The sequence below is a fragment of the Vicugna pacos genome, chromosome 19 (genome assembly GCF_048564905.1).
Source record: "Vicugna pacos chromosome 19, VicPac4, whole genome shotgun sequence".
NCBI classification, from domain to species: Eukaryota; Metazoa; Chordata; class Mammalia; order Artiodactyla; family Camelidae; genus Vicugna; species Vicugna pacos.
Window position 1 is genome coordinate 27,772,868 of NC_133005.1, and position 26,551 is coordinate 27,799,418.

The 26,551-nt window shown below is 46.4% G+C and overlaps 1 protein-coding gene across 1 annotated transcript; it reads left to right on the forward strand.

Moving 5' to 3' along the window:
- The first annotated feature begins 324 nt into the window (after positions 1 to 324).
- On the forward strand, positions 325 to 24,282 carry MANBAL (mannosidase beta like). The gene is made up of 3 exons (XM_006202562.4): positions 325 to 376; positions 7,762 to 7,970; positions 23,328 to 24,282. Exons 2-3 carry the CDS (start codon positions 7,821 to 7,823, stop codon positions 23,433 to 23,435), a joined length of 258 nt encoding a protein of 85 aa, XP_006202624.1. The 5' UTR covers positions 325 to 376; positions 7,762 to 7,820; the 3' UTR covers positions 23,436 to 24,282.
- Positions 24,283 to 26,551: the final 2,269 nt, after the last annotated feature.

A 26,551-nucleotide genomic window follows, 5' to 3' on the forward strand; every position in this document is an offset into this window, starting at 1 on the left:
ACGAATACTGATAATTTTCTTCCGTCTGAATTACAACACTGCTTGTTTGTCTCCTCTCTGCATTATAGGCTCCTAGTTCAGGGCCTGATATAGAATTAAGGCTTCTATAAACGTATATAAACATTTGCTGAAATGGGCTGTGATAAAGGGGATTGGAGAATCCAGAAGGTCTGGATCTTGCTTCTGCCGGCCTCTCCCTTCTGCTCAAACCCACAGAATAGGGACAAAGGTCTGACAAAGCCAAGTGGCCAAGATCCACCAACCCTAGCAACGCGGGGCGGGCGGAGCTGAGCCCGCCGGTTACTAAGGAACGTCACTTCCGGGATCCAGGGTCGCGGGGAACCACTTCCGGGGGCGCGGCGCGGCGAAGCGGGAGGTGAGTGCGGTGCTGCCTGCTGCCGGGTCGGGTTTTCGGGGCGGGGCGGAGTCGCAGAGGCTGCGGGAACCGAAAAGGGGTTGCGCTCAGGCGCCGCGGCCCGGCTGTGACGGCGGCGCTGCTCTGCCCGCCCGGGTGGCGCTCGGCGAGCGGCTCAAATAACTTCCTGGGGCGCTCGTTCGGAAGTTAACTGCAGAGGGGAGTTTGAGTCTGAGGGAGGCGGAAGGCTTCTCTTGCTGCCGCCCAGAGCTTTTGTTCGCAGCCGGGGCCAGAACCCGGTGCTTCTCACAGGTGTGACCTGGCTTTTCTTTCCACGGGCGGAGCGTTAGGAGGAGCCAGAGCTCCTGAGTCAGTCTCGCTGGGGTTCGACCCCCGAGTGTACCTGTATTGCTGTGTAACCGTGGGTGATCTCTGGTTGCCTCTTTGGTTCTGTTTCCTCCTCTGTAAAATGGGCCCATAGGCTTGTTCTAAGAATTAAATGAGATGGTGAATGCAAAGCGCTTAGTGAATGCACAGAGAGTGTTTGCTGAATTAGTTTCTTTTAAGACAAGTGGGAAACGAGTATGTGAAACCCCACACCTTTTAAGTGGTGGCAACAAACTCGGATTTAGTAATTATATTTTGCAGGACATCTGCCCACCAGTTTCAGCCCACTGGATGCCGGTTCTGACTGCTCTGGGAGATGGCTTACTTTTCCATAGGACAAAATTCTAACCCAGTTTAGAGCAGATCTTGAGAATTTGTTATAATGGGATGGGTCTGGGTATGCAGTCCACGGCTATAAGACAGTAATTCCTGACACTGGTTTTCTATTTCGCAGTGTGTTTCAGTGGAATTCTCAGAACAGAATTTTAAAACCACTTCATTAGAAGCTAAGAATCCCCTACCAACATACTTAAAATCTGGGTTTTTCAGTCTTAGAGAATTTTAGTTTCTATTTGCTAAGTCTGGACAGCTATTCATGTCTCAGGGCTTATTTATTTATTTTGAAGTGTTGGGGTTTTTTTTCCCAGTAAACTTTTTACTTTAGAACAATTTTAGATTTACAAAATTCTTGTGAAGATACTGCAGTTCCCACATGCACCCCTCCAATTTCCCCTACTATTAACATCTTGCATTAGTATAGTACTTTTGTCACAATTAGTGAACCAACATTGGTAAGTTATGATTAACTAAACCCCATGCTTTATGCAGATTTGCTGAGTTTTCTCCTAGTGTTCTTTTTCTGTTCCAGGATCCCACATTACATTTAGTTAGTTGTGTCTCTTTAGGCTCCTAGGACTGTGATGATTTCTCAGACTTCCCTCGTTTTAGGGAAACTTGACAGTTTTTGAGTACCAGTCAGTTGTCTTGTAAAATGACCCTCAGTTGGGATTTGTCTGGTGTTTCCCTCATGACGAGATTGGAGTTATAGGTTTGGGGGAGGAAAACCCTAGAGGTAAAGTGCCATTCTCATCACATCACATCAGGAATATGTACTATCGGTGTAAGTTATCATAGTTGATGTTAACCCAGATAACTAGCTTGGGGTAGTCAAGCTTTTCCACTGTACAGTTACTCTCCTTCCCCCGCTTTTCCATATTGCGCTTGGAAGAAAGTCCTTATGCACAGCCCACGCTTAAGGAGTGTGGAATTATATTTCACGCTTAAAGGCAGATTATGTACATAAATAATTTGTAATTCTTCTCCGTGGGAAATTTGTCCACTTATTAAATCATTTATATCAGCGCCTTGGATATTTATTTTCATACCTTGAATTATAATCCACTACTATATTTTGTTGTGCAAATTGTTCTGACTTTGGCAGTTGGGCGCTCTTTGAAGTGGCTCCTGTATCCCTTTGATATTCCCCAATCAATGTGTGTGTGTTTTTTTTTTTTTAACACTTTCTTACTTTCTATTTCAGGCTCATCTTATATATTTCCTGCTTGGGGCGTAGAATTAACCATTTCTCCAAGGAGCCCTGGTTCCTTTTATTGGAGAATGATATTAGACACCAAGATCTGGGTGCTAGTTGTGCTCATTGCCACTGATATGCCCCCCCCCCCCATTTCTAGGCCCTCTCAGCACACAGCAAGAGATACGTGTGTACATCCTAACCTACTTATATGCTCACATATCTATAAATATTTATGTAGCCATTTGTATCTATATTGAGCTAAATATGAGTTCATATTTATGTCTGCAACTCATCCATTCCAAGTGGATCATTCCAGCCTTCTCTGGCTTATCTGTAACCTCCTATTCCAATTGTGACAAACCTTGCTCCCACCAAATACCATCCATTTACTTAATTGTTCAGTTCTGGTGTACATGTATAGTTTCAGAATTATTAACCTATATCCCATGTGGGAAAAACTTTATTAATTAGAGTAGACTGCATATGTACAGTTCCTTTTGCCATTAGTCTACAGACTCCACTCATTTCCAGAGTTGCGGAGGTCAGCACCTGATTTCCCCTACCCTTTCAGTGAAATTATTTAATCCATTTGTAATACATTTAGATTCAGAATATCACATTCTGCGTTCCATCCTGGATATCTAAATGATTTTTTAAAAATCATTTGCATACATTTAAGTTTACTCTTTGTGCTGTAAAGTTCTATGGATTTTAACAAATGCTTAATGTCTTATATTTACCATTACAGTATCGTACAGAAGAGTTTCACCTTCAGGTATTATTTTTAACTTCTTTCTTTCAGATTTCACCTCAGCAATCCTGTTGGCCCTCCAAAATATATCTATAACCTAAGAATTCACCACCTCCCCTGCTTCCTGCTGCAAGTGTGTCTTTTTGACTATTATAGTGGCCTCCTAACTGGTCTCCCTGCTTCCACTCTTGTCTGCAGTCTCTTCTCAACACAGCAGCTAGGGTGACCATTTACAAATGAGTCAGACCACGGCACTTCTTTGCTAAGAACCTTCCAGTGGCTCCCCTTTCACTCAGAGGAAAAGCCAAAGCCCTACTGGCTTTACAGGCTTGCTCACTCTACTCTTCTCCTTGATCCTAAAGTTCATTCCTGCCTCAGGAGCTTATCCCTGGCTGTTTCTCCCTCCTGGGTTACCTAACTGATACTGAAATGACTTGTTCTTTTACTTTCTTCTTGCCTCTGCTGAAGTGTCAACTTCTCAGAGGGGCCTTTCCCTGACCACCTGATATAAAATATCACCTTTTATCTCTCTCATTAGATTTTCTCATAGTATTCATACTTGACGCAACATTATATCTATATGTGTGTGTTTGCCTCCAATTGGATGAAAACTCCATGGCAGGAACTAGAGTGGTGCTTAGTAAGTGTGTCCAGTGAATGAGTATCTCAGACCACTGGTATAATACCTGCCGGAGTGGTCGTGAAGTGCATGAGATGCTGAGTGTAAAGTGCGGTGCACATCTGGCAAGTGATTCACTCACCCTTACTGCGACTACTCTGACAGTGGCGGGAGGGTGGGCAGAGCCTGTCACGGAGTCAGGGTTAAGTGCCTCCTAGCTGAGAACTGGAAGGATGAGTAGGATTCTTGTGACTTCTATAATCAGGAAAGGAAAGCCCAGAAATCCCAGCAGACAGGCTGGGAAGTAAAGCACAGGGTGCAGAGAAAATTAAATGGGAGTTGTAGAGCAGACACAAGATGTGTAGAGCGTTTTATGTTTTCCAGAACTTTATTACAACCACCCTCTGGTTATACCTGTTGTTCAATATGAGTATTTATAAATTAATTAAAGTTAAGTAAAATTGAAGTGAAAAATTCAGTTCCTTAGTAGCCTCACTTAAGTGCTCAATAGCCACGTGTGGCTGGTGGCCACCATATTGTAGAGCAAATATAGAAAATTTCCATCATTGCAGAAAGTTCTCTTGAGTAGCATTTCATTAGAATTTATAAAAGTCTTGTGAAGGGAGTAGACAGGGCATGGATTTTTCTTTTAAATTGTATTTCTTTTTTCAGTAATATTCCCCCCGAAATGAAAGCTTATGACCCCTTCACTTTAACAGTAACTATTTACATGTTCTTATGGCCTGTTGACCTTTAGCCAATAAAATCACTGTTTATACATGGTTATAGTTACAGTGTTTATGTAATTGCTTTCTTTCTGTTGGCCTGATACACATTTGTATTTGCCATTTTAGTGAAGGGGGCATATGCCGTGCTATGTACCATCATGGCTTAACTGCTTTATTGTTGGACACTTAAGTTGCTTCCTGTTTTTCAGTATTATGAATAACATTGCCATGAGCTTTTTTGTACCCGAAGCCTTTTTCTTCTTTTGAATTGTTTCCTTACTGTAAATTCTAGGAAGTGAGTTCTTCAGTCAAAGGATATAATCACTTTTATGACTCTTGTTATATATTGCCTAATTGCCATTAATGGAAAGAAAGCTTAAAAGCATTATAGCTTTGGGTAGATATTGTTGTTTGGGTCAGGAGAACATCAAGTGGTCAAGGAATTGGCCCAAAGTATAGCTCATGGCTGAGGGAGGCAGGATTTGTGCTCGCCTCCCCTCACTCCCCATCCCTGACTCCTGGCCCCATGTTTTTATTGTACTGCGAGTATTCTTAACAATGTTGCTGTTGTAACAGTAATAAATCTAAGTATTGGTAAGTCCAGGAGGCTTGTCACAGTCTTAAATATGAAGCTTAGGGCCAGGGGCATTTTTGAAAACATATATTAATGAGGTACAGCTGAAGAAATAAGAGAGCTTTTTCACACCTTGCTATTCACTTGGCATAAGGATATAGTGTCCTTTCGGGGCTGTATGTTTCCTCCAGTGAAGCTGTCGTTGCAGCCGCCTTGGAATTCACTTCAGGGCCAGTTTCTGAGCCTCCGTAAACGATCAGCCTGGGTTCTGAGCATCATACCTTGTATTTGACCAAAAATGGTCCTGCGCTTGAGGCCCCACCTGATTCACCACACTTGGATCCAGATCGTGTTGGGTTCTTTCCAGAAGTCAAATCCTTCCTGGGAGGATGAAGATCTGCCAGCCCTGAGGAGTTTAGAGGGGAAAAAAAAAGGGCCTCAGGCTTTGAAGGCCTTTCCCAGAGAAGACAGAAGTGGTGTGAAACAATGGCCATTGGGAAGGCACACGACCTTCCTAAGTGACCAGGTAGAAAGGGAGACAGTGCACATTTACATAAACCCTAGTTTGTTCACTTAGAAGGTCATCTTTGTTATCCTTTAGTCACTCCTCCATGTGGGAAAAATGTTGCAAATCAGTGAAGCCACGGAGCCAAGGTTGGGGAAGGTTTTAGGACAGTCTCTTTAGTCCAGAGCCATCCATAATATAATGCAGGCCACGTGTGTCATTTAAAAATTTCTAGTAGCCACGTTTAAAAGGTAAAAAGAAACATATAATTAGTTTTTTTGTGATAAAATATTCATAACATGAAATTTACCATTTAACCATTTTTAAGTGTACAATTCAGTGGTTCATGATGTGTATAACTATTGCCCCTGTATCCAGAACTTTTTCATCACGCCAGACTGAATCTCTGTACCCATTCATCAGTAACTCCCCATTTCCCCTCCTCCAGCCCCTGGTAACCTCTGTTCTAGTTTCTGTCTCTCTGAATTTGCCTGTTCTAGGTACTTCATATAAGTGGAATCATACAATATTTGTTCTTTCCTGTCTGTCTTACTTCACGTAGCATAATGTTTTTAAGGTTTATCTATGTAGTAGCACATATCAGAATTTCATTCATTTTAGTAGCTGAATAAATTTCCTTTGTATGTCTGTACCACTTGTTTATCCATTCATCTGTTGATAGATTCCTGATTGTTTCCATCTTCTGGCTATTGTGACTAGTGTGGCTGTAATCCAATATATCATTTCAACATGCAATCAAATAAAACATTGTTAATGAGTTATTTTAAATTCTTATGTTCATACTATTTTCTCAATTGAGTGTTGTACCTATCTTAACAGTGATCTTAATTTGGACTAGCTGTGTTTCAACTCTCAATAGCCACATGTGGCTCATGGCCACCATATTGGACAGCTCAGATTTAGCAGCAAATTGTCTTGTCACAGAGGTCCCTGAAAACACAAAGGGCTTTGGAATCAGGTGGGCTTGGTTCCAAAGTAAGTTTTCCCCTTTCTCATTGGGGTAGGCAGAAGGAAGCCACCCGTGGGTGCTCTGGAGAGCGGATCAGTCACACCAGGGTGGGAGGAGGGCAGTAAGAAAGGCATGCTGGGGAGGAGACACGAGCTTGGCCTTGGAGGTAGAGTGGGGGCTTTGCCAAGCAAAGTGGGAAAAGGCATTCTTGGCAGAGTGTGCAGCTTGGGTGGAGGCCCAGGATTGTGTAAGAGCCCCATGCTCTTGGAGAGCCACAGGCAGTTCTTTCAGCATGGCCGGGGGTTAGGAGAGGGGGGCCCTGGTGAAAGGAGAGGCTACGGGGTGGGCTGAGGCCAGACCTGCCACCTCTGGCCACCACTGCTGCTGTCGCCCCTGTCCTCAGCATCTCTTATTTGGGTTACTGGTAGGAGCCTCCTCACTGGTCTCCCTTTGTCCACTCTGCACCCTCTCGGCGCCCCCGCCCCATTTAAAATGTAAATCAGATCATGTCACTTTTCTACTCAGAAATCCTTCTGTGGCTTTACATTTTACTCCATCAAATCGGGAGTGTCAGGGTCCTACAAGTTCAGCCCCCACTCCCCTCTGACCTTGCCCCCTTCCACTCTCCCTCCTGCACTCCTCTCTGGCCAGTTTGGCCTCACATCCCTGCCCTGGGGCCTCTATACTTGCTTTTCTGTCTGCCTGGAAGATACTTCCCTGAGATGTTCCACCGGCTCACTCTCACACATCGTCTCTCTGCCACCTTATTCCTGTCTCTTCTTCAGAGAGGCCCTTCTTGTCACCCTTCGTAAAATAAGATGATGCCCTTCTGAAGTTTTTTTCAAAACAGTTATTACTGTCTGGCATATCACATCTGGGTGCGCTATTTGTCTGCATCTGTCCTGAGATGTAGGCCCCAAGAAAGCAGGTATTTATCTGTTTTGCTCAGTCTTCAGTGCTTAGTGTTCAGTAAGTATTTGTTGAATGAATGACTGGATAATGAACGAATAAACAAAACCTGTAACAGAGCAGGCCTTCAATAAATACATTCTTCCTGTTCTATGTCATCAACAGGCACATGTTGATTTGCGATTTTTGTTGAAGTGTTCGCATTTATTTATTTTTCGTAAGTTTATATTTATATTTGAAAAAATTTCAAATGTACAAAAAAGTTGAAAAAATTGTCCAATTTGACCTCCGTGTATCCTCCACTTAGAATTGTTAACATTTCACTACAGTTGCTTTATATATTCTTGCACGTAGGTGAGTGTATTTGTGTAAGTGGAACCATGTAAATAAATGTCAGATGTAGAAACTTGACATTAACTCTTTGTTTAGAAATTGGCTCTGGAGAGTGGTGAGTCGGAGGAGACCTCAGGCAGCAGGCAGCTGGGGCCATGGCCTCCGACCTGGACTTCTCTCCTCCCGAGGTGCCGGAGCCCACATTCCTGGAGAACCTGCTACGGTATGGACTCTTCCTGGGGGCCATCTTCCAGCTCATCTGTGTGCTGGCCATCATCATCCCTGTTCCCAAGTCCCACGAGGCGGTGAGTCCTTCCCTGTGAGCCTCAGCTCCTCAGGCGGGGTTCTAGGTGCTAAAAATAGATGTCACAGCAGTGAAGACCAGCAGGGACTATGCTGGGCTTTACTGATTGAATGCATCCCCAGATTCCCACCTGGGGCACTGGCCCACATGGTTAGTACCTTCTCTGTTCACATATGCGTTAAGCAGATTTTTATTTAGTGCCTACATTGTATACTAATGTCAGACTGCTGAAAGATGTGGTGTCTGCCCTCAAGGAGCTTCTAGTCTTTCGGGGAAGGGCAGATATGAAACAAATACTGACACATGTTTCCGTGAGGAGGCAGGGTACTGTGAGGGTGTAAAACAAGGAGGAGGACCTGATGTTATACCGGAACAGGGGCTGTGCTCTTCTCCCTCCCCGGGAACCCGAGGAATGAAGGAAAGGGCTAGGAACTGAATGCAGGTGACTGTGGCCAGAGCACAGAGGGGACATGAGAGGTGCAGCCAGAGGAGTGGGTGGGGCCCAAAGGGTTTTAAGGAAGAGGGTGACATGATCATATAGGCTTTCTTGTTTTGACTCTTGTTCTATACGTCTTTTTATTCTATAGCTATGCACCCGCATTCCTCCACCCCATCTCCCCTTATCTCATGACATTTATTTGTTTAGGAAAGCAGATCGTTACCATCTACAGTATCCACATCCAGGATTTGGCTGATTGCTTCTCTGTGGTGTTATCTGACATGTTCCCTTGTTCCCCATATTTCTTATTGATAGGAAATTCGATCTAGAGGCTTGATTCAGTGCAGATCAGGTTATTTGGTGAGAACCCCTGTGGCTAGTGCTGTGTACTTCCTGTTCTGTGTCATCAACAGGCACGTGGTGTCTGGTTGTCACACAGAGATTCTAATATATTAGTTGGTAATGGTTTCTCCCTCTGTTATAAAATCTCCATCAGTCTTTGATCTGAATGGTCTTAGCATCCATTGATCATTGCTAGATCCATTATTTCCTTCTGCATTTATGAGCTGGAATTCTTCAGTGAAGGAGACCTTTTTCCTCATCGCCTATATGGTTACTCTCAAATGCTATTCATAGTGAAAGGCAGGTAAGCGCTTGATGCTTTTCCTTTATTAGTTTTCAGAGTAGTGAGTTTGGGCTCTAGCAACCTCCAATCTTGACCAATAAAGCTTTGATTTTCATATCATTTTAAACATAAATTTTTTTATATTTGATGTTTTAATTTGATTTTTTTAATGCTCACATGGTCTCTAGTGGGAGCTGCATCAAGTCGTGTGAAATATTGTCTACCAGGGAAACCATTAGAAACTCATTGCCTGGGTTTTTTTTTGCGGAGAGGCCACATAAGCACCCTCTGCCTAGTATGGACCAAAATTCCAGACTTCCAGAAAGAAAGCAGGTATTCAGATTAAACCATATTGTTTGCACAGACAGGTTAGGCACAGTGAGCTGTTCTTATCAGTTCTGGGAATTACGGGAACCACCCAAATCCAGTTTCCCAGATGCCAGCCAAGGGCCAACCTTGCAAGCTGGCTTTTCTAAGGATAGCAGTTGTTTTTAATGTTAACTCTATTTTGCACACTGCCAATATACTTATTATAGTTTTCAAATAACTATATTGTTTTTCTCTGCTAACAATAAGACTCAGAATGAAATTCAAGATTTCTTTGTGGTTCTTTTGGGACCCCAAAATAGGTCCCAGTTGGGAACGTATAGTCAGAATATTGTGTTCAGTAAGCCTTTTCTTCATGTAGGTATACTCCCACCATGACATATATTAATTTGCTTCAATTTGTTTGTAATTTTTAGATATTTTTTCTTTTGATTTAATTTAAAAATTATATAAAACTTCTATATATACATTTCCCAAAGTCAAAACTGTATAACAATGGGGGAGAGGGTGTAGCTCAAGTGGTAGAGCGCTTGCTTGCATGCATGAGGTCCTGGATTCAATCCCCAGTACCTCCTCTGAAGATAAATAAACCTAGTTACCTCCCCCCCTTGTTATACCAAAATTTAAAAAAAAATTAAATAATAAATAAAAAAAATAAAAGCTATAAAAAAATACTCTATAACAAGATAGTCACAGAAGTTTCCTTTAATCTCAGTATCTTCCACCCTTTCCCCTTCTTCCCTCCATATGCAACCGTTTTTATTTTCATTTATCCCTCCTTTGTTTCTTTTTGAAAATATGCACAAATGGATATGTGTGTGATATTTATTTATTCATTTATATTCTCCCTTTGATACATAAAAGATAGTATCCTAGTAAACACAGTTTCACTTTATTTTTTCCACTTAACAATATACAGTATATTCTGGAGATACGTATCTTGGAGATGATTGTGTCCCAGAGATCCTGCTGGTGTAACTGGGAAGAACCCTGGCAAAAGGGCAAGCTTGGGTTGGGGACACGAAGGAGCATCCTGGGTTCAGTTTTAAACAGGTGTCTGTAAGATGTCCAGGTGGTTCTGTCTGTTATGTAAGCAGCTGGATCTATAGGTCTGTATCAGGAGGAGTTGATCAACATTTGAGAGTCAATGAGATGTAATTGAAGCCACGAGAGGGGATGTGGTCTCTTAAGGATGGAATATGGAGTGAGGTGAGGAGTAGGCCTTGGGGGGAGCCTTGAGGAGCTCTAGCATGCAGGGAACTGGCGGGTTGGAGCAGCCAGCGAAGGTGGGGAAAACCTTGGTGAACGTGGACAGGCATGTGGCCTCTGGATTGTTTTGGCCATCTCTGTTACTTGTTCTGGTATTTTCAGAAGGAGGTCATAATTGGAATTTTTCTGCCCACAGTTGTATCATACTCTAAAAAGATAATCCCTGTGCTCTGTGGCTCTGTCCTTACAGACACGGCACAGCATTGGGTATTAAAAATAACAAACATTTTTATTGTCGTTGGCCACTGATGAAGCCTGCTAAGAGTCCTTAGGGAGGGAGGTGATGAATGTTCTTGTTTTACAGACGGAGATGTAGAGTCAGAGTTGTGTGGCCTTTTGGAGAGCTGTCGCTCAGCTCCTGTTGTGTTCTTAATCCTTCGAGGCTAGCTGTAGAGGCCCAGATCCATTTAGGGAACTTTCAGAAAAAGGGGTGTCCTTTATTGAGCTCAGGTTTTTAGTGGCACCTTGGGTTGAGGCCTTTTGAGGCAGGGAACTGACAAAGGGCTAATCAGTATGCCTCCCCACCACCCCTCAACTCACCCTGCATTTAGACATTTAGAGGTTAATTTGAGATAACAACTTCATATTTATTTTTTGTTATTTTATTATTTTTTTGAAGTATAGTTGATGTACAATATTATATGTTATAGGGGTACAACATAGTGACTCGCAGTTTTTAAAGGTTATACTCCATTTATAGTTACTATAAAATATTGGCTATAGTCTCTGTGTTGTGCAATATATCCTTGTAGCTTTTTTTATTTTACACATAATAGTTTGTACCTCTTAATCCCCTACCCATATCTTGCCCTTGTCTGCTTCCCTCTCCCCACTGGTAACCACTAGTTTGTCCTCTATATCTGTGAGTATTTTTCTTTCTGGTTATATTCACTAGTTTGTTTTATTTTTTAGATTCCACAAATAAGTGTATCATACAGTATTTGTCTTTCTGTCTGACTTATTTCACTTAGCATAATATCCTCCAAGTCCACCCATGTTGTTGCAAATGGCAACAGTTCATTCTTTTTTATGGCCGAGTAATATTCTATTGTATGTGTATATACCACATCTTTATCCATTCATCTATTGATGGACACTGAGGTTGCTTCCATATCTTGGCAATTGTAAATAATGCTGCTATGAACATTGGGGTTCATGTATCTTTTCAAATTAGTGTTTTTGGTTTTTTTGGATATATACCCAGGAGTGGAATTGCTGGGTCATATGGTAGTTCTGTTTTTAGTGTTTTGAGAAAACTCCATACTGTTTTCCACAGTGGCTGCACCAGTTTACATTCCCACCAACAGTATACGAGGGTTTTCTTTTCTCCACATCCTTGCCAGCATTTGTTATTTGTGTTCTTTTGATGATAGCCATTCTGACAGATGTGAGGTGATAGCTCCTGGTTTTTATTTGCATTTCTCTGATAATTAGCAATGTTGAGCATATTTTCATGTGCCTATTGGCCATCTGCAAGTCCTCTTTGGAAAAATGTGTATTCAGGTCTTCTGCCCATTTTTAAATCGAGTTATTTGTTTTTTTGATGTTGAGTTGAATGAGCTGCTTATGTATGTTGGATACTAACCCCTTATCAGGCATATCATTTGCAAATATTTCTCCCATCCAGTAGGTTGTCTTTTCATTTTGATGGTTTTCTTTACTATGCAAAAGCTTTTAAGTTTAATTAGATCCTGTTTGTTTATTTTTGCTTTTATTTCCTTTGCTTTAGGAGATATCCAAAAAAATATTGCTACAATTTATGTCAAAGAGTGTTCTGCCTATGTTTTCCTCTAGGAGTTTTATGATTTCCGGTGTTGCATGTAGGCCTTTAATTCATTTTGAGTTAATTTTTGTATATGGGGTTAGAGAATGTTCTAGTTTCATTCTTTTACATGTAGCTGTCCAGTTTCCCCTGCACCATTTATTGAAAAGATTGTCTTTCCTCCATTATATATCCTTGCCTCTTTTGTTGTAAATTAATTGACCATAAGAGTATGGGTTTATATCTGGGTTCTATTCTGTTCCATTGATCTATATGTCTGTTTTGTGCCATTACCATATTGTTTTGATTCTTGCATCTTTGTAGTATAGTCAGAAGCCAGGGAGTGTGATTCCTCCAGCTCTGTTCTTTTTGCTCAAGATTGCTTTGGCTATTTGGGTCATTTATGTTTCCATACACATTTTAAAATTATTTATTCTAGTTCTGTGAAAATTGCCCTTGGTAAGGGGGAGGGTATAGCTCAAGTGGTAGAGCACATGCCTAGCATGCCTGAGATCCTGGATTCAATCCCCAGTGCCTCTGCTGAAAAATCAAATAAATAAAGAAGCCTAATTACCTACCCCCTGTAAAAGAAAGAAAGAAAGAAAGGAAGAAAGAAAGAAAGAAAGAGAGAAAGGGAGGAAGGAAGAAGAAAGAAAAGAAAAGAAAAGAAAGAAAGGAAAGAAAGAAGGAAAGAAAGAATTGCCTTTGGTATTTTGATAGGGATTTTATTGAATCTATAGATTGTCTTGGGTAGCATGATCATTTTAACAACATTAATGCTTCTAATCTAAGAGCATGGGCTATCTTTCCATCTGTGTTGTTTTCAGTGTCTTTTATCAGTGTCTTACAGTTTTGAGTACAGATCTTTTACCTCCTTAGGTAGGTTTATTCCTAGGTACTTTACTCTTTTTTGATGTGATGGTAAATGGAGTTATTTTCTTAATTTCTCTTTATGATAATGTGTTGTTAGTGTATAAAAATACAATAGATTTCTGTATATTAATTTTGTATCCTGCAGCTTTACCAAACTCATTGATGAGCTTTAGCAGTTTTCTGGTGGCATCTTTAGGATTTTCTATGTATAGTATCATGTCATCCGCAAACAGTGACAGTTTGACTTCTTCCTTTCCAATTTGGAATTCTTTTTTTTCCCCCTTGTCTGATTGCTGTGACTAGGACTTCAAATATATGTCAAATAAAAGTGGCGAGAGTGAGCATCTGAGCATCTTTGTCTTCTTCCTGATCTTAGAGGAAATGCTTTCAGCTTTTCACTGTTGAGTATGATCTTAGCTGTGGGTTTGTCATATATGGCTTTTATTATATTCAGATATGTTCCCTCTGTGCCCACTTTCTGGAGAGTTTTTATCAAAAATTGTTGTTGAATTTTGTCAAAAGCTTTCTCTGCATCTATGGAGATGATCATATGGTTTTTATTCTTTAATTTGCTAATGTGGTGTGTCACATTGATTGATTTGCAGATACTGAAAAATCCTTGCATTCCTGGGATAAATCCCACTTGATCATGGTGTTCAATCCTTTTAATGTATTGTTGAGTTTGGTTTGCTAATATTTTGAGGATTTAAATCAGTGATACTGCCCTTTAATTTTTTGTGTGTGTGTGATATCCTTGGTTTTGGTATCAATAGTCTCATCTTTTAAAATGTCAATATAGAACATCTCATTTTCATTTATCTTGACGTTTAGGGAAATAAGGCTCATGCAAGTGAATGTCTTCATAACTGAAGGTTACTCTGTTAGCTTTTTTTGTTTGTTTTTAGTTTCTCAATGGATCAGTGGCAAAAAATACAGTACCATTAATTTCACTTTTTATTGATGCATCACACCAGTAAATGGTCCTCAGTTATGCAAGGATTCTTGTGTGCCTCCATAGGGCAGCCTTCTCTCACTCCCCAAACTCCTAAATAAATGTAAAGGAAACACAGTATTCTGTATGTATAAACAGTCTTACAAAGAGGGTGAGTTTACTAAGGCCGTGCTTAGGGGTTGTGCTTAGCAGCTAGCTGGGATTTGGAATTTGGATGGGGAAGGGGTAAGAAGGGGCTTTTAACTTGGGGCTAGGGAGCTTGTAGGGAGGAAGGGAGCCTGTGGGAATGGGGACAGCTATGGGGACTCTAGGCAGCTCAAGGGCAGGAGGGAGGTAGCTGGAAGTGGAAGGTGGCAAGGAGGTGGGAGAGGGTGGAAGTGGGGGTGGGAGGACCCAGAGAACAATCTTGTTCTCTCTGCTGCTTTCCTTAGGGCAAAATCGTCCCTCTTGCTTGGCCTATAGAAGCAAGGTTTATTAGTGGCTTTTTGGGTCAGAAGATAATATTTTTGGCTCCAGATGATGGGAACGGCTTTGAAAAGCTAAAGAATGTCTTTCCTGTTGTTCCAGTAAGCCGATTTTTTGCAACTAGTTTATGACTTCAGCACTTCAATACATACCAGATTATTTGAAAGCTCTTTGGGGGGTAATCAGGGAAGAAAAAAGGAACACATAGAAATGCTTCCCACCCCACCCCCTTTCTTTTCATAGTAGGAGCGAGAACTAATTCGTAAAATCAAAACCAAAGTCCCTAGAATCCTAAGCCAAATGAGAACATTTGTTCATTGACACCTCATTAAACTAAGACCCGAAAAAAACAAACATTTGTTTGAGCCTGATTGAGGCCTGGTCCACACTTAATCCAAGCATTTTCTTGCAGGCTGGATTCTAAAATATAAGAAGGTAAATCCTTATACCGTTTCTGTCTATTCCAGGGTGCAGCCATGTTTCATGTCTCATGCCAGTCGGATTGACTGTATGGTGGCTGTGGTGGAAAAGATTCTGGGGCTGCTTCTAGGCTCCAGAGGAAAGAAATTATTCATTCATGTCTTCCACGAGCAAGGGACTGGGGAGTGGTAGCACGAATTGCCTGTCCTTTGGCTGGAATCCATGATTCTCCATCTGCCTGCACCCACCTGGGGGATTTTCAAAGGCCTGGGCTGTACCCATAGAGATTCAGATTCAGTTGTTCTTTGAAGCCTTGGATCAGTATTTTCTTAAAGTGCCCAGGTGATTTTGTTATGTAGCCACTGGTCTAGTCCTTAGACCATTTCCCTGAAGCACAAACCGTTTTAGGCAGGACAGGAGGTGTTCTATATATGTTACGTTTGAAATAGTAGCACCGCATCCAAGTGGGAAAGGGAGAACCAGCAAGAAGTTTGGGATAGAGACCTGGGAATTATTTTAACCAACATAGCATGACTTCTTGAAACTTTCAATGAGTTGCTAAGCTTTTCAAGGGAAAGGAGGATCCAGGGAAGGCCTGAACTTCAGCCACTCCCAACCTGCCTGAGGTAGTTTCTATGCAGTGTAGAGATACTGAGAAGATGTGGCTGCTGCCCCAGAGCAGGGATGCAGCTGGGCCTCTGGAAGTGGAGGGTTCACCGGGGACCCCCTCACTCACCATCTGCATCTCTCCCCTTCCCCTCCTGTCCATCTCCTGTCTTTCACTCCTCTTCCCAGGGCCCTGCTTCCTCTGCTTGCTGTCCCTGTGATGAGATGAAACGTGGCCACTAACAGCTCCCAAAGTTTACTGTCTTTGAGCTGCAGCGTTTGGAGTCTGCCTTCCTGCTTGGTCCCAGCTCCAAATTCCCTGGAGAAGGAACTGTAGCTGACCCAGCTTGGGGGAGGGGAGCATCCTGTGAAGTGACCTCATAGGGTGGAGGGGAAGGTCTGTTCCCAGAGGAGCAGGAGTGCTGTGCAGATGAAGCTGGAGGCTCCATTCCTTTTGCTCTCTTGGAGATGGGCAAAGCAGCAGGCAGAGGACTAGGAGACTGTGGTCTCCCCAGACAACCCCAAGTGGCTCAAGGAGGGCACATGCGAAACCCAGTCTCCCATGTAAAACGAGACCCACTGAGTGATGGAGGAAAGGCTGCTCAGTTTGATAATGATGCCTTGTTCGGCTGCCCTCCTTCAGAACTTGGTTTCAGTAGAACTAAGTTCCTGGATCCCTAGGGCATCCCTAGATAAAGGCTTCAGACGTCTGTGAGCTCCCTGCAGTTGTGTGCAAACGTGATGTTTTTATGCTTAGGCACATCTTCTGGGAAGATAGTCTAGAGCTTTTCTCAGAGTGGAGAGCAGTAGTTTTAATGAGGTGGGAGCCAAATTCCAGGAGTGAAAGAGTAGGTAATGAGGAAGTGAAGGTCGGAAGATCCTCTCCTCCTTCCCAAAAGCCTGCCTGAGCGGACTTCCGAGGTTCCTCTGGATCTGTTTTCACCTGGAATTTGATCCCACCAACCCTCAGCAAGCGGGTGTTGACTTTCAGTTCAGTGACTCGTGGAGCAGGTGGTATTAGCTCACTGGGTAGTTAGTCTCCAACTCTCCTAGTAGTTTACATGCTGACTATTCACATCTCTTCATATTTTATGTCACATCTGCTCAGCCAGCTGCCAGCCCCTAGGCAGGTGCCTTCACTCCCACCCTGCCATCTTTGTGTGATTGCTGTAGTCTTTTCTTGCATTAATGAGGGCCCTCTCTTTGAAAGCCCAGATACTCAGCTCTGGTGGTTTCCCTAGAAAGACTGTATTGGCTCTTAAAATGGAATTTCAAGGCACAGCTGGGTTCAGAAGCTCAAAAGGTCTTCAGGGCTCTGTCTGTCTCTCCATTTCCTGGCTTTCCTGCAAGTGCTGGCTTCATTCTTAGGCCCTTGCCACCTGTCTCGAGGATGGCTGCAGCAGCCCCGGTCTACATCCTTATTGCTCATGATGTACAAGTAAGAGAAGCCATTTCCCTGCCTATGCTCACTTTCCAAATCTCACGGAAGACCTCTGCTTGGCTCTGTCCTGGCCACGTGTCTGCATCCTGCCTCATTGGTGGGAAGGGGTTTGGGTACCATTTCTGGCCAGGCCATGTTTAACTGGCCACTCGTGTGGCCACAGTGACTGAGAACCCCCCCCCCCCAAACCACATGGGACAGGGAAAGGGCAGGGCCCTGACAGAGAGGGGGTGTTGGGCAGACAGAAACAACTGATGCCCAGCACTGTGATCTGGCGGAGGAGAGCCCCTCAGAATTGATGGCAAGGGTGGTAGCTTTCCATGTGATGCCCGTGGAGCCTTCACTGTCAACCAGAAAGCCCTGAAGTGTTTGGAGCCCTGAACGGGCTGGAGCCTTCCCAGGGGCAGCGGGGCAGTGGCCTTAGGAGTTCAAGACCCTGTTGGAAAATTCTCCTTGGGGATCTTGATTTTAGACTAGGCCCCTGACTGCCAGTGACGGCTGCCGTGGTAAATAATTCACCCAGGCAAGCGCACACCTGTTCCCAGCACCTCAGGGGACAGTCTCGCAGAACCAACTTTGCGTGTCTGCCCTGTACTTTCTTAAGCTTGGAAGGAGTTCTCAGTTGAACTGGGCGGCAAGGTGGTTTTTACTTAATGAGCCGTTCCTGTGAGAGGGCTGTGCGGTGGGCAGGGCGAAGGTCTAAACACGGTCTCGAGATGTGTACTGGCTTGTGGGAGAGACGTCTGGGCACACAAGGAGCCACAGACCAGCCTGTGGGCAGGGCCTGCAGCCATGCTGAGTCGTGTCTGGAGTGAGCTCCCAGGCTGTGCTCTCTAATCACAGTTCTCCTCGCCTGCCAAGTGCGTCCCGGACGCTGTGTCTCCTTTCGCCTTGTGGAGCCCACATGGATGGCCTTCCCCGTTCTGTTTCAGCTAGTCCTGTCCTCCCCTCAAGGTCAGTGCTAGTTCCGACCCTGCAAGGTCTTCTCAGCCCCCATCTGCCTGAGGCCTCCGGCCAGAGCACACAGCAGGACAGACTTCAGCACTGGGCCGTGGGCTGAGTGCGGGCCAGCCTCCACCTCCCTGAGCCCACGTCCCCAGCTGTAAAAAGGGCATTCACACCTGACTCACACTGTTCTTGAGGATGGAGTGAGAAGAGGTGTGTGGGCCTACCTGAGCATGAGGCTATGGTGGTTTTCTTTCCCTGGACCGTTTTAGAGGAGAGAATAGTTTCAGTCTGTGTAAAATGACATTTTGTCCTGATTTATTGGACTAAATCCACACTGAACTGTAGAGTGGAAATCATAAAATGCCATGTGCCTTCCCTGCTGGAAGGGATTTGATCTACTGTGGCACAGATTCGATTATTTGAATCTGATGAATAGCAGCAATTTTCTGGCCTCGTAAGCGGCTCGGAGCTTCTTTATTGTTGATGAGGCCTGTGTCCACAGAGGACGCCTCTGCAGACCCAGGAACCACCTGCGGTGGAGGGAGGTTTTCTTTTACTCTCCAAAGTGGAATCGCTGGGGAAACTGCAAATTGGCTTCAGAGAAGGCGAGGTGTTCCCAGATTTAAGGGTAGGGCTGCAGAGTTTGGTGTCCGCCATCTACCTGGCTTGTACCAGCAATGTACATTTGAAGAGAAGCTAAGAGTCAGCCATTTATTCAATCATTCTTGCCAGCTAAGAACTCGGAGCTACAGCTCTGTATGGCTAGGACCCCAGCATCTGAATCATGTGTGTAACAGCTTCCCTGCAGCTTGTGGGGAAGGAAGCCGTGCTCTCTTGGGCCAGTCGCTAAGTCTTGGTGCACCTCAGTTTCCTTGCCTACAAAATGGAGCTCAGAGTGACAGGCTCATGTGGGTGATGGGAGGCTTAGTGAGCTGATGTTGTCAAGTACCCACGTGGTGCACATCACTAAGTGTGCACCTCTTCTTCATTATCCTGTGCTGCCCAGCACAGAACCTGCATCCACTGGGCGCAGACAGATAGTTGATGGTTGCAGAGCACATGTGCAAAGCATGAAAGAGAACAGAGCATCTGGGGGATACTGGCTGGCCAGTAGCCCAGAAGTGACAGAGTGGGCTGCACAAGGGGGTGTGCCTGGAGACAGGGCCAGGGCTGCAGTGCAGTGGCTCTGGAGGCTTCTCGGGGGTTCTTGGAATTTGTCTTATACGAGGAGGGAACCAGCAACATGTTTAAAGCAGAAGACACGTGGTCAGGACAGTTTTAGGAGAATAGACTCTGAAAGCAGTGTGGCAGACGGTGAGGAAAACCTGTGGGAGGGGCAGGCAGGAGACGTGTGGTCTGAACTGGCTCGGTCGTGTGGGACCAGAGGGGACCAGGCAGAGTTGAGAGCCCCGTGGAAGGCAGAATGGACAGGCCATGGGGACAGATTGGATGTGGGGGCACGAGGACTCATAAATGACTTGGAGGTTTCTAGCTTGGGTACCTGTGTGGCTGATAATGCCAGAAACTGCGCTGGGGAAGAGAGGAGGAGGTCTGGAGTGAGGAGGAGACAGAAAATGCCTTCAGATGACTCGATGACTGTACACTGTCCACACTCCCACAGAGAGCTGCTCTCAACTGTAGAAAACAAAGCCTGACTCGAGGAGCGCTAACCCACTTCCCTGACTCCTGTAGGAACTGCAGTCACAAGCAAGGGCTTCCTGAATGACCCAGCGGCAGGAATTAGAACAAGCTGTTCTTGTCATCCCACAGTCACCTGTGCTTCCAGGCGCTGCTCAATGGAGAGAAAGTATATTTCACAGTTGACTCAGATTCTTGGTTGCCATCAGCCCCGAGATCCCTAGGAAATCCGGGAGAGGCTATACCACACGGACGTTAAGAGCTTAGGTTCATCCTGTCTCTGTTGCTCACCAGCTGAGACCTTAGCTGGGTCACATAACCTCTCTGAGTGTCTCTTTCATCTATAAAATGGGGCTGATTATGGCAATTTTTGAGGCAAAAGTGAGATATGTACAGACCACGGACCTGGGGCCTGGCATATTGTAAATAATATTAGCAGATGTTGTGGCTGTTATTATTACTATTGTTATTGGTGTCCGTGTCCAGCCATGCTTTAGGGTATCTGTGTCCTCTGTGCCCATGGAAAAAGCAAGGCCTAGACTTAAGTGCATTTTCATGATAATAAACAAGAGCAAAGTTCCCATGATTAGGGGAGCTCTTGTGTGTTCTTTCATTTCATTTCATTCACTCATTCATTCATTCATTCAGGAACAGTTGAAGCTGTCTGGAGGAGCTCACAGGCCAGTAGGGGAGACCAACATGAGAACATGTGACTTTGGTAAAATAAAAGTGGCATCATAAGGTTCCTGGGTACCTGGGGCGTAGGGGTGGGAGGAGGGCATGCACCCTACCGGAGGTAGAGGGGCAGAGGAGGAAGGCTAGACAGTGAGTAGCAGTGTGTTCTTGGGCTGGGCCAAACCATGGGAGGGCTTTGCTGGGTGGCCAAGGAGAGAAGGATGCTCCTCTTGTTTAGGGGTAAGCAGAGAAAGCCCTGGGGCCTGACCCAGTGTGGGGCCTGGAGGAGAGACTAGGGGAGGCTGGAGAAGTGGCCTCCTTAGGTGCTGTCCCAGGTGTGGGACACGAGACTGTGGGTGATGGAAACCACTGGAAGGTTGAAGGCGGGGGATCTGCATTTGAGAAAAATTCTTTTGGCAGGTGCATGAGGAATGGCTTGGAGAGGACAGGGAGGCCAGTTGGCAGTGGGGGAACTGCAGTGGGGACTTGGATGCTAGAGAGAGTGGCCACGTCAAGAGGTGGAGGAGGTCGAATCAGCAGGACTTGATGTCTGACTGAACAGAGGGGAGGAGGGAGAAGGTAGGGTCATTGGGACTCTGGTTGCTCTGCCCACCAGCAGGGAGGATGCCAGGCCAGCTGGAGAAGGGGTCACGCTCTGAATGGGACACTTGAATTGGAGGTGCCGGGGAGGTGCCAGTTCCTGTCATCTGACAGACAGCTGGGTCAGGAGAGAGGTCTGGGAGGTGACAGAAAGGATGAAGTGCCCGAGAGAAGGTCTGTGGAGTAAGGAATGTCCTGGGGACAACTGGGTGTCCTTATCTCTGGATTCTGATCCAGGCCCCACTGAAACCAGAGGAGGCACTCAGCTTTGGGCTCCATCCCTGGAGATCCTGGCAGACCTCGGCAAGTTCCCTGTGCATAAACCATGCATCTCATAAGGCCCAAACAGGGCACGCAGGCAGGGACTGACCACTTTCCACTGGCCTCATAGGTGCTGGGCTGGGGACGGTTTCCAGCCCTGAAAGTCTCCAGAGGCATTGTGTCGTGTGAAGTTTGCCTTAAACAGTAGCCCTTCCTGCCGGGCTCTGCGGCCATCAGTCAGCCTGTGCACTTGACACACTGGCTCCTCTGAGGTTTGGTTTTGTTTGTTTTTCTAACGGGCTAGCTTTTTTCTTTTCTTTCTTTCTTTCTTGCTTGCTTTTTTCTTTTTCTTTTTTTTTTTTTTTTTTTGCCAGGTTACATAAATAGTGTCAGCACCAGAGGCCAGGCTGGCCGAGTCCAGGGCGCAAGCAGAGACCTGGCTGGGGAGGGGCCAGCCCCCTCGTTATCTTGGGAGGATCCCCCAGGGGTGCCTGGGACAGGGTTGGCAGGCTCGCAGGGTGGAGAGCAGACAATGATGGCCAGTAAGAGAGAGCCAACAGACCTTTGGACTGGGCCTTAGGTGGGGACTGCCCTCCACAGCCGTAGTCCTGCCTCTTCTGTCTGATGGTGGCCTAGGCCAGGGGCCGACAGTGAGGAGGGAAGGACAGAGAGTAAAGCAAGCTGGGAGCTGGCCAACTAAACACGAAGAAATACTGTTCTCTTCTAGAAACAGTGTGATCCCTCCTAGTATTCTTAGTTTTTTTGTTTTCCCATTTTTAATAAAAGAGCACAGGTACTGAGAAATATTTCCTTCCTATAGTACTGGGGGCAGTGGGGCCATGGAGGGGTGGGCACCTGAAGAAAGGTGCAGCCACCACTCAGTCATTTCTTCCATGAAGGGACTCAGGGCCAGTGTCACAGGATGTTTTAAGGTCTTCAAGAAAAGCAAGGAATCCAGATTGAATAGGAAATCTCCCATTTGGCTCAAATTCTTAAAAATAAATGCTGCAGGCCAAGTGAAGTCTGCCTGTGGGCCGGACAAGGCCTGTGGACTATAGTTCATGTTCTCTGGGCTGGATGGGCCTCGCTCACATCCTGCCTGACTGTGGCTCAGTGTGACTTATCACCCAGGGAGGAGGGGACACTCAACAGGACTGAGGCCACTCTGGTTTCTTCTCTGATGTGAGCCTGTGGGGCTGGGACAGGCCAAGTCCCTTCCCTAGAGTCTACTTTGTTTATCAGCACAGCAAAGGCTGAGCTAGATCTGTGGTTTTGAATCTTTTTTCAGCAGTAAAACCTTTGTTTAAACCAAATCTTACAGGGAACAAATCACAGTGTACATGACAGATAAAAACCAGAGCTGCCGCATATGTAGGGAGAGTCTGCAGTTCTGCCCCGAGGCTGCCCTCTGCCCTTTCCCGCGGGGCACCTCTGCCAGGCGCCACAGAACACAGTGTCAGGGCTGCCCGTCTGCCGGCTGGCGCTCTCCACCCTCCCCGGCCCTGGCAGTCTGTGGCTTGAAAGGGAGGAGGAGAGGAGCAGGGCCAGAAGAGCAAGCCACAGTAGGTCTGCCCGCAGCCGGCTCCTTGCTCACATTCTGCCCAGTCCCTGCATAGGGTGACCAGCCAGCCACCGGCTGCATTTGCATTTCACTGAGCTCTTTCCATGCACTTTTGCCTCCTCACATCAGTGCTCCGAGGTATGCATCACTATTTCCATTTCACAGGTGAGTAAGCCAAGACACAGAAAGGGGAAGCGAGTTGCCTACAAGGTCTCTTAGCTGGAACGTGGAGGAGCCTGGATTCCACACAGGCCTGTGAGACTCCAGAGGCGGCCCCCTCCCTTTGGGCCTCCTCTCTTATCCTACACGGAGAATCACCCTGTTCCCCAGGGGCAATCCCGCATGCTGTGGACCCTGGGTCCCGGCAGTGACAGTTTCCACCCCTTGTATTTCTGTGGGACGTTTCCGTTTGCAAAGCCCCTCCCATCGTGATCTCATTTTGCTGGTGTCAGGCTTGGTTTGTCTCAGGAGGACTCTCCTTTCTCTCGCCACGTAGGAGGCAGAACCATCTGAGCCCCGAAGCGCAGAGGTGACGAGGAAGCCCAAGACTGCTGCTCCTTCTGCGAACAAGAGGCCCAAGAAGGAGGCCAAGAAGAAGCGGTAGAAGAGGCGGCCTGCGGATTCTAGCGGGCGGGGTGAGGGCCTTGGGGGCAGCCCTGCCAGGCTCCACACCCTCGCTTCGCTCCGGGCTCAGGGTCTGAGGTGGGCCCTCTGACCGCAGAGACCTGGACAGTCATGAGAGCCTCCAGGCCCCAGCTAGGCAGACCACCACTTCCCTTCCCTTCTGCTTCTGTGATGGTTTAGAGCGAAGGGGACTGGAACCCCTGTGTGCACAGACTGTCTTGGAAGTCTGTTCGGACGTTAGGTCAGCTCAGCAAGTTACATTTTCTTACTTAATCCTTGTGTCCTGCCTTTAGTCAACACCTTGTAGATGTACACTACATTTTAGAGTCATTATCTAATGCTGACAGGCACTGCCCTCTCCCATACCTGTGCCACGCAGATCAGATCTCCTGCTAATCAGGCACCCTTGTCTCTGCTTGTGTAGATGGAGCCAGGCCAGGCTTCCCCTGTTTGTTTAGGTCAAGACCCCAAGGTCACTGCGATGTTCGCGGTCCCCGGTCCCACTAGTGCAACAGGCAGGCCTGAAAGATGCCTGGCATGAGAGCGAGCGGAAGACGCGGCCAGGGTGATGCCTGGTTCTACCGGGTCACATGGAAGGGATTTGGCTGAATGAAGGTGTATTCATGGGCCCAAACTTCCTCAGCCTCTGAAAGGGGAGGCTTGTCAATCTCAGACCAACCTCTTTTCAACTCATCACAGCGCATTCAAGGTATACCATTTGGCTTCCATCTGTATCCCCTCCAAACCCCCCAGTTCTTTTCAACCTCCACCAGTGAGGAAAAGTCATTTGGGGAAGTAAACGTCAATAAACTGCCCCACACGGTGAACCTCTTGTGTGTTGCCTGCTGCCGAGGGAGAGGGGGAGCCTGGTCCCTGCCCTGGGGGGTGAGGGAAGGTGCCCCCCATAGAAGTGGGACAGGATGGCCGGAGTGGGGGCAGCTCTGGGACTAGTTTCAGGAAGGGCCCAGCCAACTGCTTTGTGTGGCCTTAGTCACTGGAAACATTGTGAACAAATGTCCATGCCTGTGTTAGAGTTTCCACTGGGGCCAGGCCCCACTGGTTCCCTGGCTCCTGCCGCCTGGGGAAGATGCTGCTTGTCCTTAAAGGGGGTTGAGGAAAACCAGGTCGAAGGCCTCACGTGGCATGGGGCGGGTCACACAGGTCCAGTCACCTGCCCTGAATCAGCCTCCAAGGAAGCACCTCAACCTACACTACCTCCAGACACCCGGCTGGTGTGCAGTTTGCCGAACACTTTCCCAAATGTCACACCGATGAGGAACTTAAGGGATGAGCGTGTGTCTCCTCCCTTTTAGAGACGGGAGACTGAAGGCCTGATGACTTGGGAGTGCAGAACTCAGATTGGAACCCAGTCCTGGGCCCCTTTCTCAGAGTTAACAAGTATTTAGTCAGTGCCAGCAGATGGGTGGTGCGAGGGCCCTGCCCTGCTGCTTAGGGCCGGCGCGATTCCAGCACCTTAGGCTTCTGGAGGAGTCTGGGGACTGGAGCGACTGCATAACAAAGGGCTGGGCACCGGATCCTAGCAGGAGGGCCTTCTGTGGAGTATTTCTGTTCACAGACATTTACTGAGAGTCTCTGAGATGCCTCATGCCACACTAGGATAGGGGATGCAGAAATAAGGAGGCTTCCAGAAGCCCAAAGTATGCCTGGCCCGCGGGAGAATGAGATGTGTAAGCAGGCCTGATGTGGAGACCTGTCCAGCGGGGGAGCACTGGGGCTCCCAGCTCAGTCTTGCACAGCCACCCACCAGAGGGGAGGGAACTTAGCTGAGTTTTAGAGGCCCAGCTGGAGGTGAGACCAGAGGGAAATTGTGCTGGGAGAGTAGGAGCCAGACCTGTACAGCAGACCCGTCCAGCTTCTTGGAGGGGCGGTGGCTCTGGCTCACAGGAGCAGGGCCACCTCGGTGCGTCCAACTCCCTTAAATTCTCTCCCGTTAAGGCTGTTTGCCAGAGAACAGCCCCAGGAAAGCAAGCGTGGGCATCCTCTGCTCCACCAGCCCCTGACTCCACATGGATAGAGTTTGTAGCACTTGGTGCTCTTGGCTTCCAGGACCCCTCTTGGAAGATTTTCCTCTTACGTCACTAGCTCCTCCTCATCAAAGGGGCCCAAGTCTCAGTCCTTGATCCTCTGCTCTCTGCCCACACTCCCTCAGAGATCTCCAGGCTCATGACTTTAAATACCACCATTGTGCTGATGTCTCCAAACAAATCCCTCCAGACCCCTTTCCTAAGCTGCTCCAGACTCATATCTGACTTCTCGGTATCTCCACTTGGATCCCCAACAAGCATCTCAAAGCCCTGACCTCACCAGCAGCCTCAAGTCTGATCTTTTTGTGATCTCTATCTTAAACAGCATCTTCATTCTTTCAATTGTTCAGGCCAAAAACCTTGGCGTCATCCTTGACTCCCTTCTTTCTGTGATGCTCCATTTTTGATCCTTAAGTGCTTCCTTGTGACTTGACCTTCAAAATCCAGAATGAGACCCATCTCACCACTTCCCTCTGCTCCCATGGTCCAGCCACCGTCATCACACTGGTGATGTCTCACGGATATTGCGGCAGCCTACTACTTGTGGAGAAGCTGTTCTAGACACAGCGGCCAGAGGCATCCTATTAAAACCCGTAAGATCACGTCCCTCACCTGCTCCCACCTCACTCAGATAAAGGTCAGAGTCCTCACTGGGACCCACAAGGGCCTGCAAGAGCCACTCCACCTTATTCACCTCTCTGACCTCATGAGGGACCACTCCCCTTCGCTCACTGTACTGCATCCTCATTGGCCTCCATCTGCCTCAAACGTGCCTGGCAAGCCCTATGTCAGGGCCTTTGAACTTGCTGTCCTTTAGTCACTGTGCCTCATGTAGTGGACAGAATAATGGGTCCCTCAAATATGTCCACATCCTAATCCCCAGGACCTGTGATTAGGTCATCTTACATGACAAAATACTTTGCAGGTCTAATTAAGGATTTTTGAGATGGGGAGATTACTTAGCATTATCCAGGTGGGCCCAAGATAACCACAAGGGTCTTTATAAGGAAAAGAGGGAGGGTGGAAAGTCAAAGAGAAGGAGATGTGATGA

Bases quoted from the DNA above. Each gene is read 5' to 3' on its own strand.
- MANBAL (XM_006202562.4), top strand. From the start codon at position 7,821: ATGGCCTCCGACCTGGACTTCTCTCCTCCCGAGGTGCCGGAGCCCACA. The intron at 7,971-23,327 runs GTGAGTCCTTCC...CTCGCCACGTAG, and splicing joins TTCCCAAGTCCCACGAGGCG to GAGGCAGAACCATCTGAGCC.